Here is a 17,076-nt window from a genome sequence, read left to right as displayed (position 1 = left end):
TAGATAGGCAATGTGCATTATGGTAAGCGATATATTCATGAGTTGGAAGGTTTTTACGTGTTTTTGTCTTTGGCCAAAACTAGGATGTCGGGTTTTTGCAAAGTTGGGAGCCTTTTCAGTGAAATAACTTCCTCCATGGACGAAGGAAAACAACACCATCTATCATACTCTTGCTTATACCTTTTGAAAGTCGCCATGCTTCTGCTAAGAAAATATTCCAAACTACATTATGTAAGGGTTTTTTACTTTAGCCTCTTTTATGTAATTTTTTATTTTTATCTTAAGTATTTACATATTTAAATAACATCAGAGAGCCACATAACGTTTTAAACAGTTCATCAACGTTTTGCCATGCTAGCATTTATACCATTATAATTTTAACGTCGTCTGACAAAAAAGGACGATATTGAATAACTTTTAATGAAATATGGGACCTTAGTGAACTTTTTTCAAAGGTGGGATCATTTTGAACCAAACCACCAAAAGAAGGAACCAAATGATGTATTAAACCTTTAAAATATAGTTAAAGAGTTCATTATATTTTAAAATTTGGTAAAGAAAATTGCGAAATTTCAAACCTAACTAAATTTCAAACCGGTTTTTAAATCTAACATAATTTTAAAATTTCGATTTAAAAAGTTGCCCAATTTAAAAATCTAATGTAAGAAGTTGTTAAATTTTAAAATCCATTGAAAAAATTTATCGAATTTTAACTTTTGATTAAGATACTAATTGAATTTTGAAATACGCTAAAGGCTTGATCAAATTTCAATTCAGTGACTTTCTTGATAAGATTTTAAATTTATTTATTTTACAATATTTTGAATTTTGGTTATTATTTACACTGAATTTCAAATTCTGATTACTACATTCATGGAATTTCAAAACTCGATTACGACATCCACCGAATTTTAAATTCAGGTAACTTCTTTGCTCTTTTTTTTTTTTCATTTTTTTAAAGTTTTTTTTTTTTTTTGCTTTTAACTTTATTTTTCAATTTGCTAGAATTTTGTTTTTGAAAATTTGTTGAGGTATTATTATCAATGAAGTGAGGTATCGAGTAGCAAAGATGTTATATTACATGTGATTATATTGTAAGATGAAAGATAATTCTTTCATTTTTCATTGATTCACAAGTAAATTCCAGTTTCTTGTTATATTTCTCTTATTTCATCAATAAAGTGTGTCACGAAGATTATACAAATAATTTTATAAGGATCAAATAATTGTCACATAGTAACTTAATTGACTAGGTTTAAGGGATTTCTTTTCATTTTGAATTTGTTCTTGTAAGTGTAAGATTTGATAAAAGTACTCATGATCATAAAAGAAAGATGTTTGTTTTGATAAGATTTCAAAGGGATGAAAAATACAAGAAATACAAACATAATGTTAAACCAAGTATATATTACACAAAAAAAATTGAATGTTCTTTTAAGTAGAAAAAGAAACCAAATTCTAATGGAAAGAGACAAGTATTAAAAGTTATATGCAGATGTGATAACCATTTGACACGACACAAAGTTTAGTATTATTCTTTTGTTGAGAGGTTAAATCTCATTGAACATACGTCCCTTAAGATGGTTGAGAACTAAATTACAACCTCCTGATAAGGTTAAATCATGATAAATATATAGTAGTAAATTGTTGAATACATTTAATGTTATTTCCTTTATGAATACAACATATAAAACCAACAAATATCAACTTTCATTACTTGTGCATTCGTGAATAAAAATAATAATTTCACTAGCTTTGGAAATGATTAAAAAATTATTTTTGATAGTCCACCCATAGGGACCATCTTAGACCACCGCCAAAACTCAACACGAAGGGACCATGAAAAAAACCAAAGCAACCACGAGAGAGACCACAAAGGAGAAGCAAAAGAACGAAGCTTGTACAAGACCGAAGTGAACTTGTGGATACAAGATGTAGTAAATATACAACAATAGAATTAAATGACATTTGATAAACAGTAGCTATATTGCTTATCTACCTTTTTGTTTTTTTTTTTCTTTTTTTCATTTCATGAAAGGTATATCAGTCCACTTGGAGGTACAGGTGGAAGGTTGAAGGTGCAGGAAGATGCAATCTCAATAACATTATTTTGCCCGAACAATATAAGTTTTATTCCGTGACAGATATGCGTACTAAAAATATATTTTGCTTAACTCTACCTCTCATAAGTTTACCTAAAATCTTTGTATGAATTTCATACACAATTTGGGCATACCAACTTAGTTGTTTTAATATTTTACATTTAAAAGAATTAAACCTGATTATCGGGCAGTTGCCAACTTCATCAAGATTGGTTCTAAACATAAAGTTAATCGTTTAAAGTTTTATTCGTTGCATGCATAGCTGTTGACAGTCATTTCGACAGAGCTTGAACAAAATGCTGAAACTTGAACAACATGCCGAAACATTGCGTTAGAACAAGACAATCAATTTCAAATGTGTTTAAAATCATGCCCATAATTATGAAATATCAATTTTTAAAGTGCAAATACCGTGTTTAAAATTTGGTATAGAAACTGCTACTGCAAAGCTAGAATTTCATGCCAAGACAATTAAGCACGTCTATGTTTTCTGAAGCAATAGGATTATTTAAGTACCGAGCAAAGTTTACATACAAAATTGAGTTATAAGAAAAGGCAACAATCTTTGTATCTTCTAAAATTTGACAGCAATGTATAAATTGAATCAGAGATGTGTGCTTTTTACGACTTGTTGTAGCTAAAACAAAATGTATAAATTGAACAGAGGTGTTTGTTTGGTACAACTTGTTTTGCTACACAAAAAACACAAAAAACAAGTCACAATGCTCGAAATGTTTCACTAAATTTTTTTCTTAGTGGAAATGACAAAAAGATATACCAATTTGTCAACTCTAGAAACAAGGCTCTCAGATCACCAGTAAGAAATCTCATGATCATAAATTCAACGCAACACAGCATAAAATTTACAAAGTATCGTAGACTCTAGAACTATTACAAAAGAGTTTCATAAAATTTTCTCAATCCTATAATCTTTCCTGCTCAAATCAAACCAAAAAATGTTTATCTTTGCTAAGGGGCACCACCCAAACCGAAGTTCAAAATGAAAAAATATTTTAACACTTTCGGGTAATCAGAAGAAATAGCACAATTGAAAAAACCCCAAATTTGGCCCTGAAATATCATATGAACTTAATTTGGTAGTAAAAAGCGCAAACAGGGTTTGGTTTGATACAAATCAAACACCGTTAAACTATTAACATTACAAAACCACAAGAATAGTGCCTCCCCCAAATAAACCATGAAACATGACTGCAAAATCCAATACCCTAAAGATAGTAAAAAAACAAACACGGTAATTTTCCCACCTGCTAAACCAAAGATAAAGACCATACTATATAGAAGTCACATACCAGTTAAATAATAATAATAAAAAAACTCAGGTTCAATTCCATTGATCAAACCATTTCCAATTATCAGAAACACAGATGAAAACAAAATAAAAAGCAGGGACAATATTTGAATATTGTAATTATAATAAAAGATCCATTATTTACTACCGCGTCTTCGATAATTGTTTCGAACAAAACAAACTACTCCATTCTGAAAACTGATTCAATGAAGTTATAGATGTGAAAAAGGGTAAAGAAAAAAAAAAAAGAAGAACGAAACGTCGTCGCATTGATGATGGAGAATCGAAGAGGTGGATGTGGATCAGACGGGGCTGAAAAGCTGCGAAAGTGCAGGCTTGGGGTCAGAGTTCATACCGATGATGATGACCAAAGGAATGAACCCGTAGTGAGTGATGACCTTAGCTTTTCGCATCGTCCATGTCGTCCACTCCTTCAGAGACTCGCTCAAGGATCGGTCTTCTTGTGCCTTCGATCCCTTGGAACTCTTCCCCTTTGCTTTCAAAGAAACCCTTGATGCCATTGAAACTAAATTCCCTTTTCTCTCTCCTCTCGGTTTCTCTCCCTACCAAATGGTCTATTTGGGGATACCATAAACCCTAATTATAGTGTTCCTGTGGTATTGCTCACACACACACTTGTAAACGACAACAAGGGTTGCGTCGTTTAAGATGAAAATGGCTCAGAAAACATTAAAGTTACTGTTATGTAAAATAGTAATTCTGAATATTTTTTTAACCTCTCTGCTGGCTTTATATTTGCAGAAGTAATTAATATATTTTATATTTTTAACACACTAAATATTTTTACTTTTTTTATTTAATTTTTATTTATGAATTTATAAATAATAAAAATATTTAATATAATGATAGATTGGACTTACTCAATAAGAATACACTTTTTTTTTTTGTTAAAAAAGTTAAATTTTGGTAAAGCTAACATGATTTGCACTCCAAAATTTCACCAGCAAAATATTAAGGAACTGATTTTGATTAGTAAAACTAACAACACTCTAAAATTAATTTTATTTGTTTGTGCTTATGAAATACTTTTAAAAGTTATAATTAATATTGAGGTGGGTAATATGTTAATGGTTATTTATTGTCATATATTTTCCTTAAATCACCTTAATGGGTAATATTGTGATTATTGATAATAAGATGACATTTTGCAAAAAGGTTTGAACACCTTGTACATTTTATATGTTATTTTCACATTTTTTACATTATTTTAAATGACTAAAATTATTTCAATTATGTTGTATAAGTGTTACATAATATAATTAAATTGTTGAAAAATACCAATATTTCAAGAAAATGCATTAGGGGTTAGGTTTTAGGAAGACTATATAAATGAATATGATGTTGGTGATAGTAAATATGTATGGCCTAAAGTATAATTTCCAACAATTTTGTTTAAGGTAGTTATGATAAGACTTTCTGTTTATGATTTATATGGGGTAGACTACATAAATTTTGCATATAGTTAAACACCATAAATCATTCTAAATATCAATCTTAACACTATCACCAACAATGAACTATATCACAAAAATATGTAACAAGCTTTGTAACCAATTGATATCACATAAACTTCAGAATCCTTATACAAAATTATTTCCATCAAATAATCAATTAATTTTTAATTTCGATCTTTATAATGACATTTGATAAAATAATAAATAAACATTTTAATTAGACGCTTATAAATATCAATCGAGTTAATTACTTTTTATTGTATAATAATAAATATATAAAATAAATTTAAAAAAATATATTTAATAATAATTCATTAAATTACCAATTCCATCCATCTGAAATTGAGTGTGATTATAAAATATTTACCAATTAAGTTGAGCTAATACTTTTTTAACTAAATCCATAATAAATTAGACGTTGTAAGTGTAAATGAGGTTGGTCACTTTGACAACATAATTTCTCAAACATAAAAAAATGTGAAAATAAATAAAAAAGTGAATTATTTTTATTTTTTTTTTGACAGAGGATGGAGTGGGCTGAAACGGAGCCCAAAGGAAATAACAGCTTTGTTATGATATTTTTCGAGTTATGGCTGGGAAGGGGTTGTTTGGCTGAACAAGAGAGATATTTCTCTTCTTCCATAAAACCCAAAACCCTACTTCTCCTGTCATATTATCCTCACCTACGCTTCTTTTTCCACTTCTTCAACTCACTTCATATCCTCTTTCATTTCATTCCATGCAAGCATAGTTCGTAAGCTCCAATCGCGGTACGTTTCACGCCTCACTCTTCTTTTTCCTTCCATTTTTTCTCTTTCCATTATCTCTCCAAACACCGCCATAACACTGATTTCAACCGCCTTAACGGAATTCAACGAATACGAACATTTGATCGCGGCAATAGCGAATTGCATCTTCTCCGCAAATTCGGTTCGCGTTGCGTTTCAGCGTCATTTCTGAACTCTGATTCGAGTCTCTTTCATTTTTTGTGTGACGCAGATGAGAAACACTGAACACTGAGGGTAATGGAAGACCATGATACGCGGAGGGATAATGGTGGAAATGGAGTGATAGTGCCACCCTGCACTTGCTCGGGCGAAGAATTTCGCGCGCCTGGCGGTGGAAAAGGATCATTGCGAGTTGTTGCGGCTGCTATAAACGGTTCTTCTGTTTCAAATTATGACATGGCTGTGTCGCGGAACGTCAAGAAAACACAAAAGCGTAAAGGTCTTCAGGAGCTGTTCACAGACGATTACATTGTGAACAGAGTGTTGCGGAAGGATGGTCCTTCGCTTGGTCAGGAGTTTGACTTTCTTCCTTCTGGTGCGTTTGAATGATTCATAGTTATTCTACTGTGCGCCGAGTGCTTAGTGCTCTGTTTTTTTCTTTTAATTGTATCCGATAGTTGCGGATCAATGATATTAGATGGGAGTACAAGGCAGTGGTTTTTGGTGATCGGATTCAGTGGATTTGTGTTGTTAAATACTGTATATTACGGTATATGAGTGCGTGGATATTTTACTAAATTTTTGAAGAACAATGGGGTATAGATGGAATATGATTCTTTCAGTAAAGAACTTTGTATTAGATGAGTTAGTTTATATGTCCAAATTAGCACCATCCCTTTCGTTGATTGGAGTGAACATGGAAGGGAGTAAATAATTGTCATTAGTTAAGCATCGTGTCTGTATATGTATTCATAGGAAATATGAAGTGAAACAGATTATTAATTTGATTTGATTATCAATCACTGCAATGTTCTGTAACTTTTTCTTTCTGACAGAAGAAATAAATGTTTTGGCCTCAATTCAACAAGGAGTCGTAAAACACCCTACTTTTTAATTCCTTCCATTGTGCACTTTTACTGTGCAAATAACATTGTTACTTCGCCCATCTGGCCATTTCTATTGTTATTCTTAGTATACCTTTAAATCTATTTAGTCTTTTGCACCTACCTATTGTAACTTTTATAACGAGCTTGTTTCCGTTTCCTCTTTGATTGATTAGGACCCAGACACACTTTTGCTTGTCAAGAGGACCAAGGATCCTCAAAAAAGAGGAAGGTGACTTCTATTATTCCAAGAAAGATCTGTGATGTATCTTTTGCCACTCCTTTACATTTATTTACCACAAGTCCTTTTTCATCAGGGTTCCAAGAGTGCAATTCGAAGGCTCACCGATTGTAATAGGACAGCACCTGTGAAGAAGCATGGTATTGGCAAAGGTCTGATGACAGTTTGGAGGGCAACAAATCCTGATGCTGGAGACCTTCCAATTAATTTTGGCGTTGATGGCCAAGAAGTTCCTTTACTTTCAGTAAACAACAGATCACGGAAAACAGTAAACAGGAATGTAAGCTATTTAAATCCACAATATATGCACACTTTGTCTTCTTCCTATACAATATACGAATAAGCTTGTCAGTTCTGGTTCATAATAGTAGGTCTGGATTTTTTTTTTTTCTGAACAGGTAATGCCAAAAAATAAAATGCAGAATAAGAGAAATAAATCACAGGATAAGAGGAAAATTTCCATGCAAAGAAGAGTGGTAACCAAAAAGTTAAATGTGAATTTGTGTTTACTACTGTTGAATGGTTTGGCAAATTTTTATTTTTCTTGTCTGGCAGGGGGAACTATGTGTGACTCAGAATCAGTCTCCAAACAAAAGCTGTGGACTAGCTCTTGATAATGCAATATCTGAGGAGGGAGTTGATCGAGTTTCAATGTTAATTGATGATGAAGAGCTAGAGCTGAGGGAGTTACAAGAAGAAACTGATCTGTTTAGGTGTTCTAATCATCTTGCTGCTAGTGGAATGCTTGTCTGCTCACTTTGTAAAGGTAACTTGGAGGAACAAAAATTGACTAGTATTCCTTGTTATATTCAAATGAGTAATGATGTCATGGAGCTGGAATGTTTCGATTCTGATTAATTTCATTCATTTAATGCATGCGGCATTATACAGATGCGCTAGTGAAGTTTCCACCAGATACTGTCAAGATGAAGAAACCTATCCATTTGCAACCTTGGGACTCCTCTCCTGAAATTGTGAAGAAATTATTTAAGGTGCATACAATCAATCAGTTCTGACTTCAGATATGTTTATCTTAATGGACGTGTATTGTTATTGGTACTTTTTTTTGCAGATGTGTTTCTACGCTCATCCACTAAAGTTTCTCTTCTATAAAATGCACCTTTACTACTCAAATAGTGCTAAACATTGCCGTGCTAGAAAAATGTCAAATTCAATCAAGATTGCCTTAAAAGTAAATGGAAATATGTAGTAGTTTATATCAAGAATTATGAATATAATAAGTTTTCAATCAAATTTACTCAATTCTGGTGTACTCTCCATGTGATTCTCCTCGTGAATATTTTTGTCTCGTGGTGAATCTTGACCAATAATCTTGGGGGAGCTAAAATGATATATTTAAAATTTATATATTTAATCATTGCCACTAATACAACAAAAAGGAGCACATAATTTAGTATAACTATAACTATATTGTCAGCAAGAAATACATCTTTCATTTTAATTTTGCAAATCTTGTTTTAATAATCTTTATTGCAAAAAATGATCTTTTTATTGTAGCAGTATAAATGCGAAGAGTTAAAATAAGATGATTTAAGCGAGTAATTAGAACAGATGAGAAATGAGTGCAGAAATAACGAATGAGTTTGTGTTTTACTTTTTTCTTCAGAAACAAGTTTACATGAAAGAGAGAGAGAGAGGGTGATGAACACAATAGGTAACTCAAGAGGCAAGAGGAGTGAAAATAAAAAAAATCTTATAATTTTTTTATTATATTTAAGGCCATACCTAGCTCTCTCTTGAATCCCTCTACCATTATTGATTTAACAGAACCTACCTAAGCTCGAAGGTCAGCATTCTTTCTTCTGTACATATTTTGTTTATGCTTCTGGAATTTAAACATGTGATGGACATTATAGATTATATAATGTGAAAGTGAAGGAAATTCTTCCTGATTTTAGTACCTTGTTATTTCTCAGACAGATTATTATGGGTTTTTGTTTAATTTTGGATAAACTATTGCTGATTTTTGGATTTATTAGTTACAGCCTGCGGGATTTATTTTTTATTTGACAAAATGTTCTTTCTTTGATTAGTTAATCATTGTCATTTTTAAGGTGCACTGAAGTTACTGTATAGCTTCATTTTAATTTTTTTGGATTTTTTTTTATGATTAACTTGATATTGACATGGAACTAACTTTATTTTGGCAGGTTTTCCATTTCATTTATACATATGCCATAATTGTTGATATTTGTCCCTTCACTCTTGACGAGCTTGTTCAAGCTTTTCATGACAAGGTTATAAGCCATCTCTGACCCATGCTTATACATTGAAAGTATTTCCAGTTGTTATTGTTTAATTCTAATTTTGGCATCCAAAGTATCTATCTCTTTACTGCACGTGTTTCCCAGGACTCAATGTTACTTGGCAAGATTCATGTAGCCCTTCTCACACTTCTTCTATCTGACATTGAAGTGGAGCTAACTAATGGATTTTCACCTCATTTAAATAAATCATGTAACTTTCTTGCATTGCTTCACTCGGTGAGTTGCTTATTTTCTTTACCTCAGTTTTGGAGGTCATGGATTTAAGTACTTATTGTTTTGGAACATTTAATTATAGAATGACTTATTGTTTTATAATGTTTGCAGTACAAGTTCATTACGTGTTTACTTTTATAATGATTTTGCAGGTTGAAAGTCAGGAATATTCCCTGGACTTCTGGAGAAGATCTCTAAATTCTCTTACTTGGATTGAAATACTTCGTCAAGTGCTGGTTGCTTCTGGATTTGGTTCGAAACAAGGGTCCTTACGTAGAGATGTCCTTAACAAGGTATTCCAAAGTCCAAATGAACCTATTCTCCATCTGACCTGACTTGAATTTGTTTATGTTATGTTTTTTACATAAATCAGACATTCTAGATGCTTTTAACTGTTACTAGTGTGTATTTGTTTTTTTTTTTTTATAAACTGTCATACTACAACACATCCTAAACGGTGAACATCTGTTTTATGGTATGTTGTCTTCTTTGACAGATTGAGGTAAAATAATATTTAGATTATATAATATATGTTTTAGATGAAGGCAATACATGCATGATGTTCATGCAGTCATGGAAAAATTAGGTTTCAAAAATGCCTGTTTTTCTGCCACCCACATCTTGCCCAAGAGAGGGAGAATTTCCATACCCCTTCCCCAAAAAAATAAAGCATCATCGTCTTCTATGATTTACTAATTACTATCCACTCCTTGACTGTATTAGTAACCTTTGTTGAAAAGCTTGAGTATCATCAGAAACTATGTGATGAAGTTGTTTAGCATGTACTTTGGTTGTGTTTGACCGGACATATTTTTTTAACCTTTTTTCCCCTTAAAAGTTGGGCCAATTTTTTTGTGTGTATGAGTTCTTAATTTAGGAGCTTATTTTTACAATGTAGATTGTAAAAAAGTAGCCTTTGGAAAAAGCTCCCTCAAACAATTTCTGAGTGGGTTTTGCAGTCTTTTCTGTACCAAAGCCCCTATCAATACCATGACTTGTCTTTTTTTTTTTTTTTTTTTTTTTCTGAATCATAACTTTACATTCACTTCTAATTCATTCGTACAATGTTTTTCGTTTTTATTTATTTCTGAGACTCTTGTGAATACTGTTTTTTTCTGTGTGAACCTTGTCATCTTTTTTTCTTAAACAAAATAAAATTTGTGCATGTATAAAAATTAGAAAATTTAAATACTTGTACTTTTAATATTTTTATTTACTTTTATTAGTAAGATAACTTTTGTGTAAATTAAATTAATTTTCTATAGTACTTTTATTTTATAAATATGGTTTTTCATTTGACAAATAACATGTTTTACAGGAACTAACTTTTTCAAAAGAAATTACCAAACAACTTTTTATTGTAGCTTATAAGGAGCTTTTAGGCTAAAAAATAGAATTTAGCAAACAACCTCTTACTTAATTTTAAAAGTTATAATTTTCAACATTAACTTAAAAGTAACTTTTAAGTAATTTCAACATATTCTGCTCGATTCTCAAATGTATAAACCACTGACTTTGGCATCTCAGATATGAAATTTTAGCAGTTTCAATTGATATAGCTTGGTCATGACAGATCTGTTCATTTAGGGCCTTAGACGATTAGTTAAACTTTGATAGTTAGAAGAAACAAGGCATGCTACAATACATTTGAAGAGGAGTTGAGAGGAGTTAGTGGGTGAATTATCATTGTGGCTAGGAGTCTTGAATGTCCAGTGAACTTTGTTACTTAATAAACATTACCTTTTTCATGTTCTTAATCTGAACCTGTCTTTTAGATTATTGTGTTTCTCTCTGGATTTAACTCTGATCCATTGATAGTGTAAAAGATGTACTGTCAGTGAAACATATATTGCCACATATTTCTTTTTTAAGTTACAATAATTAGAAAACTGTTTGAGTCAGTCAATAAGCTTTTATTGGATGTCAGTCCAAGTTTTCAGTATTGAATGTGTAGGTTTTAAGGTATAGTCTCACGCTTTTGTTTTGTAGGAATTGAATCTTCTTGTAAACTATGGTCTATGCCCTGGCACCTTGAAGAGTGAGTTGTTTAATATTTTGTCAGAGAGAGGAAACACTGGATGCAAAGTGGTTGAGCTGGCAAAGTCAATGCAGGCAACTAACTGTTTTCTAATTCATTTTTTTTTAAAAATTATATTCGTTACCTATACTACTGATGAATTTCATCTTTATTTTGATATCATATAGATTGTTGAATTAAACCTTGCCAGCACTACAGAGGAACTTGAGTCTTTAATATGTTCTGCTCTGTCAAGTGATATTACTTTATTTGAAAAGATTTCAGCGACTGCTTACCGATTGCGAATGAGCACAGTTATGAAGGACAGTGATGAATCTCATTCAGATACGGAGTACTCTGGTAGTGTTGATGATGAACTTAATGACACTGATACATGCAGCAGTGCTGATGATTTTGAAAATGATTCAATAAATTCCAGTATAAGAAAATTGAAGAGTGTAAACAGTCATAAAAAGAATATGCGGAAAATATACACTGAAATTGATGAGAGCCGTTCCGGAGAAGCATGGTTATTAGGACTGATGGAGAGTGAATATTCAAACTTAAACATTGAAGAAAAATTGAATGCATTGGCAGCTTTAACTGATCTTGTTTCATCTGGATCCAGCGTTAGGATGAAGGTAAACTTCTAGGCAAAGGGTTCATTCAATTGTCTGCCCCTCCCTTCAAATTAAACCTGAGTTTTAAATTGATAAAATAGAAGTTACAGGCTTTGTATTGTCTCCATTCCTCTTGCATCCCTTCCCAACTTCCAACCACCCTCTGAGATGTTTTGTGAAGTAATCTTATAATGTTAGGTTGTATCCTGAATGATGTGTTTTATGCAGGATTTGTCTAAAGTCTCAGCTGATTGCAATTCTAGCATCCAATTACGAGGGTCTGGAGCTAAAATAAAGAGATCAGTAGTAAAGAAACCTGGGTCCCTTTTGAACCATAAAGTACACTTGAACTCTGATCCCTGTAGTGTAGACTCCTCATCATTATTCTCAAGATTCCACAACTATGAAGCTTACTTCCAAAAGGGAAACGGTTCATCTATGTCACATCCCATTCAATCAGTGTTTTTGGGATCTGATCGTCGGTACAATAGATACTGGCTTTTCTTGGGGCCATGTAATGTAGATGATCCTGGTCACAGGAGGATATATTTTGAATCTTCTGAAGATGGTCACTGGGAGGTTATTGATACTGTGGAGGTGAATTTCTTGTTTTCTTGTGTGTAAGAAAATATATTTAGCTACACATATTAGAAACATGGAAGAGTAAACAACCAAACAGGCATATGTTTCATAGTCTCGTGTGTCTATTGTTTGCATTACTATTTTAGTGTTACTTACTTGCATTTGGTTAACCTGCATCTATGCAGGCATTATGTGCGTTGATGTCAATTCTGGACGATAGAGGAAAACGGGAGGCTCTTCTTATTGAATCATTGGAAAGGAGACAAACATCACTATGCAGATCTATGGCCAGGACTAATGTTAATAGTACTGGAATGGGTTCTATGTCACATTCTGATCAGTCTGAACTGGATATGGTCACAGATGACAGTTATTCTCCTGCATCTGATGTAGACAACCTGAACATGACCGAGACAGCTGAAGATTCCTTTCCTTCAGATGGGGCTGTGGTAATTGAAGCTGGAAAGAAAGTAGAGGATCTAATTAAGAAATGGATCCGGGTTCAAGAATACGATTCTTGGATTTGGAATTCTTTTTACTCAGATCTCAATGTTGTAAAATATGGTAGAAGGTCTTACATGGACTCTCTTGCCAAATGCAAGAGTTGTCACGATCTTTACTGGCGAGATGAGAGACACTGTAAAATTTGCCATATGACATTTGAGCTTGATTTTGACCTAGAAGAAAAATATGCTATCCACATAGCCACATGCAGGGAGAAAGAAGACAACAACACATTTCCTAATCACAAAGTGCTGCCATCACATATTCAATCTCTGAAAGCTGCAGTTTATGCTATTGAGGTATGTTGGCATTCATTTCCTTCAATTTTGATCATTTGATTCTTACTGGCATTGATGTCTTGTCTTGTTACATTGGTCCTTTTAAGGCACAAATTCCATGCAATTGGTTGGGGTTTGTGTGGGAAAATTGATGCTTCATTCTTTGGGCTACTTTTGATTGAATAGTATTGCTGCAATTCTAGAAAATATTTTAGTTATGTTACTTCTAATCCTAGATAAGCATGATAGTAAATTAATTTCAAATGTGTTGCCCTATCCTTTTATCTGCTTGTCCATCTTTCTGATGTTCTGTATTGGAAACATGACATGGTTTACTGTTTATTTTAAGCACGTGGGCATTTTGAAGATTAATACTCTTTTCCATTACTCTCACCCCACTTTTTGTATAGTCTGTTATGCCTGAGGATGCCCTGGTTGGTGCTTGGAGGAAATCTGCTCATAAACTATGGGTGAAACGACTCAGACGCACCTCAACTTTACTAGAGCTTTTACAGGTTATTGTTTTAACTTTATGTTTGATAGGATTTCTGGAGTGTATGAAATTCTATTGTCTTAAATTAACTTTAATCTATTTTCTTATGAATTTTTTATGTTATAGGTTCTTGATGATTTTGTTGGTGCCATCAATAAGGACTGGTTGTTTCAATGCAAATTTCCGGATGATGTGTTTGAAGAAATCATTGCATCATTTGCATCTATGCCCCGTACATCATCCGCCCTTGGTCTGTGGTTAGTGAAGCTAGATGTCATAATTGCTCCCTACCTGGACAGAGTCCATCCTCTGAAAAAGCAGGGAACCGGTAAGATTTAAAGTACTTCTATGTTATTAGAAATAATAAATCACATGGCATGATGTAATTATTCTGGCTGTTATAGTTTGTTTTGGTTACAATTTTGCTTAGTTTAAATTTTTGGTTATCTGCTTGATAATTGAGGGTATATCATATATTTGCCCTACGGTCTTACGATTTTTATTCTGTTGCATTATAAAATACCCAGTGTGATAATTCATTTCATATAATTTCATGCCCTCAAATCTCTTCGTTCCACCCATCATTAGATATCCAAAACTAGTTTAGTTTCACACGTATGAAGTGTGCTGATGTATTGTTGAATTGAAATTTGCATATTCTATCTGCAAATTGGTGGTGTAGGATATGCCAAACTTATGCCGCCCAAGTTTCCTCTCCCTTTTTTAGTTAATTTATTCAGAAGAAATGCTATCGATTACCAAGACAAACATGCATTGGTAGTGTCATATGACGACTTAAAAAGGCTGGAATGTAATTTATTTTTAATGTTTACCCTTTTTCTTATTTTGGGTTGTCCCAGATGTTTTCAATGTACTGTGCCCATAAGGTAGGTATTTGGTTTCTCTTTCAGGTCAATATGGTCCTTGGCGATAGGTGTGCTTACGTTTGTTTAATTGCATTCGTATGTTGGGATTGAAATGAAGCAACTAGCTGTTCCGCTCCTTGACGCCCTGGTGCATTCATCTTACTTGTCAAACATTCTTGTGCTGAATTTTTTGATTGACTACAATACAAACAGTTTCGCCCAGGCTTAGCACACGTCAAAATCCATGTTTCTTGTATCCTCCCCTTTGCCCTCTTTTTCCCCTTATACAAGCAATCTTAGTGGTCACATGTATAGCTTTATTTTTTTATATAAAAAATTACTAGGTAGCTCTAGTTTTTTGGTGCGTAGTCCCACTCGGTTTCTACAAGGTCACCCATTTTTATTGCTTCATCATGGTTGTGCTCTTCTCGTTTGAGAAATCAATTTTGTCTTTGTATCTTACAGAATAATAATGTCGTACTGGTTGAAAATAATTTGTATTATGAGAGGATTACAGAGTTTAAGGCCATTTATTAAGTAAAAACGACATGTGAGTTTCACTGCAATTTTCTTTACTTTAAAGTTCTTAAAAATAGACCTTTTAAATTGTTTAATCGAGATCTAGTTTAATTATCAGTATAATATAACAGAAATAATTATTTAATGTTTGGGCAATATTCATATTTTCTCGCATGCATCTAAAGTTCTTGAAATTTAATTTCTGTAATGATTACAACACCAGAAAAAGAATATAGAGACGAGAAATTCAAATGAATGAGTGAGAAAGTTATGGAAATGCAAACAAATAAAAATAAGTGAAAAAGTTATGCAAACAAGCACCAAAGTTTGTGAATAATAATTATTTAAATGACTGGCAGGAAATTATGTACATGAGTGAGAATGAAAGATCTTTGAAATAAAAGTGGAAAAAACACCACGACGATTGAAAGAAAAAATATAAGCAAATGGGTGAGAATTTGGGGAAAAGAAATTTAAATTTGTGACAATGTACAAATTCGAAAATGGTGTGAAAAACATGAAAAATCGTATTTTTATTTTATATAAAATGCTCATTGATTTTGTTGATTAATCTTCAATTAAAAATGTTTTAAATGTTCTCTATTTATAAAGTTTAAACTTGATATCTTATTCAAAACATCTGAATAAAAGATATTGGAACGGGGAGATAATTGAAAGAGAAAGAAAAGAAGTTTATAACAAAAATAAATACAATAGTGAGTTATTTCTCATCACATTTTTATACGAATAATAATAATTTGTTATCATTAATTATCATAAAATGCTTTTTTTAATACTTCCAGTATCTTTAAATTTTGTAATGTATTTTTCTCAGTAGTGTATCTCCACACCTTTATACATGTCTATGTTATTTTTTCCTCGTATTTCACTAACGTCTCCTTCTCTATTATCATTTTATCCATTTTTATTTTTCATTTATGTTAACCCACATATTTCTTTTGTTCCTCTAAAACAAACACGTACACCATACCATTTTAATACCCTTTTTTATATCTATTTATGACATCTCATTAATTTTTTCCTTGTATTTCTAGTATTGACCCTCGATATTTAAACTTGAAAAAAATTACTATGACATTTTTCTTTTCTCCTACATTTTAACATCACATTCGTATTGGTCATGGCTAAGATTATATATCCAAATTTTTATTTTCAAAGTATTACTCCAAAGTTCAAAATTAGTGTATGCAAACGCTTCATTTGGATCTTAATAAAAAATTACGTTCACAAAAAACATAAAATAATACTGTTTTACGTGGTTTATATATTTTAAAGAGGTTATAAAGAAAAGAGTACTTAGAACACTTAAAATCTTCGACTTCAAAAATATTCGTCATTTTTCAAAATATTTATCCTTTTTAAATTAGGTAGGAGCTGTGTCTCTTAAAAACACTCAAAATCAATGCGACTAACAATAAATATAATAATTAACGAATATTAGAATTTATTATTTATACTACTGTCTATATTTATGAATCTTACCTTGATGAATATGAGTTACATGACCAAATTATTTATTAATTTCGACTTACCTTACTGATTATGAATAATACAATTAGTGTAATGTTATCTGAAAAGGTAGAAATATACACATATATACTCAGCTAAGAGCAACTCTTGTAGAATTTCAGAGTAACTTACAAAATGTATAGATTTTTACGTTTCCATATACCACATTCATGACTAAATTAATCCGTGTGTCCTAATGTAATATTTT

General features: G+C 32.0%; 2 protein-coding genes across 4 annotated transcripts; one reads left to right on the top strand and one right to left on the bottom strand.

The window, feature by feature from the left end:
* Positions 1–3,499: 3,499 nt before the first annotated feature.
* On the bottom strand, positions 3,500–3,996 carry LOC106767599 (mitochondrial import receptor subunit TOM7-1-like). Its single transcript, XM_014652520.2, has one exon. It carries the CDS (start codon positions 3,930–3,932, stop codon positions 3,714–3,716), a length of 219 nt encoding a protein of 72 aa, XP_014508006.1. The 5' UTR covers positions 3,933–3,996; the 3' UTR covers positions 3,500–3,713.
* Positions 3,997–5,476: 1,480 nt separating this feature from the next.
* LOC106768733 (homeobox-DDT domain protein RLT3) lies at positions 5,477–15,385 on the top strand. 3 transcript variants are annotated; one of them, XM_022784264.1, is made up of 18 exons: positions 5,477–5,656; positions 5,886–6,209; positions 6,894–6,949; positions 7,035–7,238; positions 7,357–7,434; positions 7,514–7,724; positions 7,850–7,950; positions 8,031–8,150; positions 9,130–9,216; positions 9,331–9,462; positions 9,612–9,752; positions 11,449–11,571; positions 11,665–12,117; positions 12,325–12,693; positions 12,864–13,481; positions 13,871–13,975; positions 14,080–14,281; positions 14,865–15,385. In XM_022784264.1, the coding sequence occupies exons 2-18, from the start codon at positions 5,912–5,914 to the stop codon at positions 14,885–14,887; spliced, it is 3,321 nt and encodes a 1,106-aa protein (XP_022639985.1). In that variant the 5' UTR covers positions 5,477–5,656; positions 5,886–5,911; the 3' UTR covers positions 14,888–15,385. The 3 variants fall into 3 exon arrangements, with proteins under 3 accessions (XP_022639985.1, XP_022639986.1, XP_014509507.1); XM_022784265.1 differs by lacking the exon at positions 7,357–7,434; XM_014654021.2 differs by lacking the exon at positions 8,031–8,150 and having other exon boundaries at positions 5,478–5,656.
* Positions 15,386–17,076: the final 1,691 nt, after the last annotated feature.

Source organism: Vigna radiata, chromosome 7, assembly GCF_000741045.1.
Source record: "Vigna radiata var. radiata cultivar VC1973A chromosome 7, Vradiata_ver6, whole genome shotgun sequence".
In the NCBI taxonomy this organism is placed as follows: Eukaryota; Viridiplantae; Streptophyta; class Magnoliopsida; order Fabales; family Fabaceae; genus Vigna; species Vigna radiata.
The sequence above is the reverse complement of the archived record's forward strand: the minus strand, read 5'-3'. Positions and strand labels throughout refer to the sequence as shown.

Excerpts from the sequence above, each read along its gene's own strand:
- LOC106767599 (XM_014652520.2), bottom strand. The coding sequence starts at position 3,932 with ATGGCATCAAGGGTTTCTTTGAAAGCAAAGGGGAAGAGTTCCAAGGGA.
- LOC106768733 (XM_022784264.1), top strand. The coding sequence starts at position 5,912 with ATGGAAGACCATGATACGCGGAGGGATAATGGTGGAAATGGAGTGATA. Across the intron at positions 7,951-8,030 it reads TTGTGAAGAAATTATTTAAG|ATGTGTTTCTACGCTCATCC; the intron begins GTGCATACAATC and ends TTTTTTTTGCAG. Across the intron at positions 11,572-11,664 it reads AGCTGGCAAAGTCAATGCAG|ATTGTTGAATTAAACCTTGC; the intron begins GCAACTAACTGT and ends GATATCATATAG.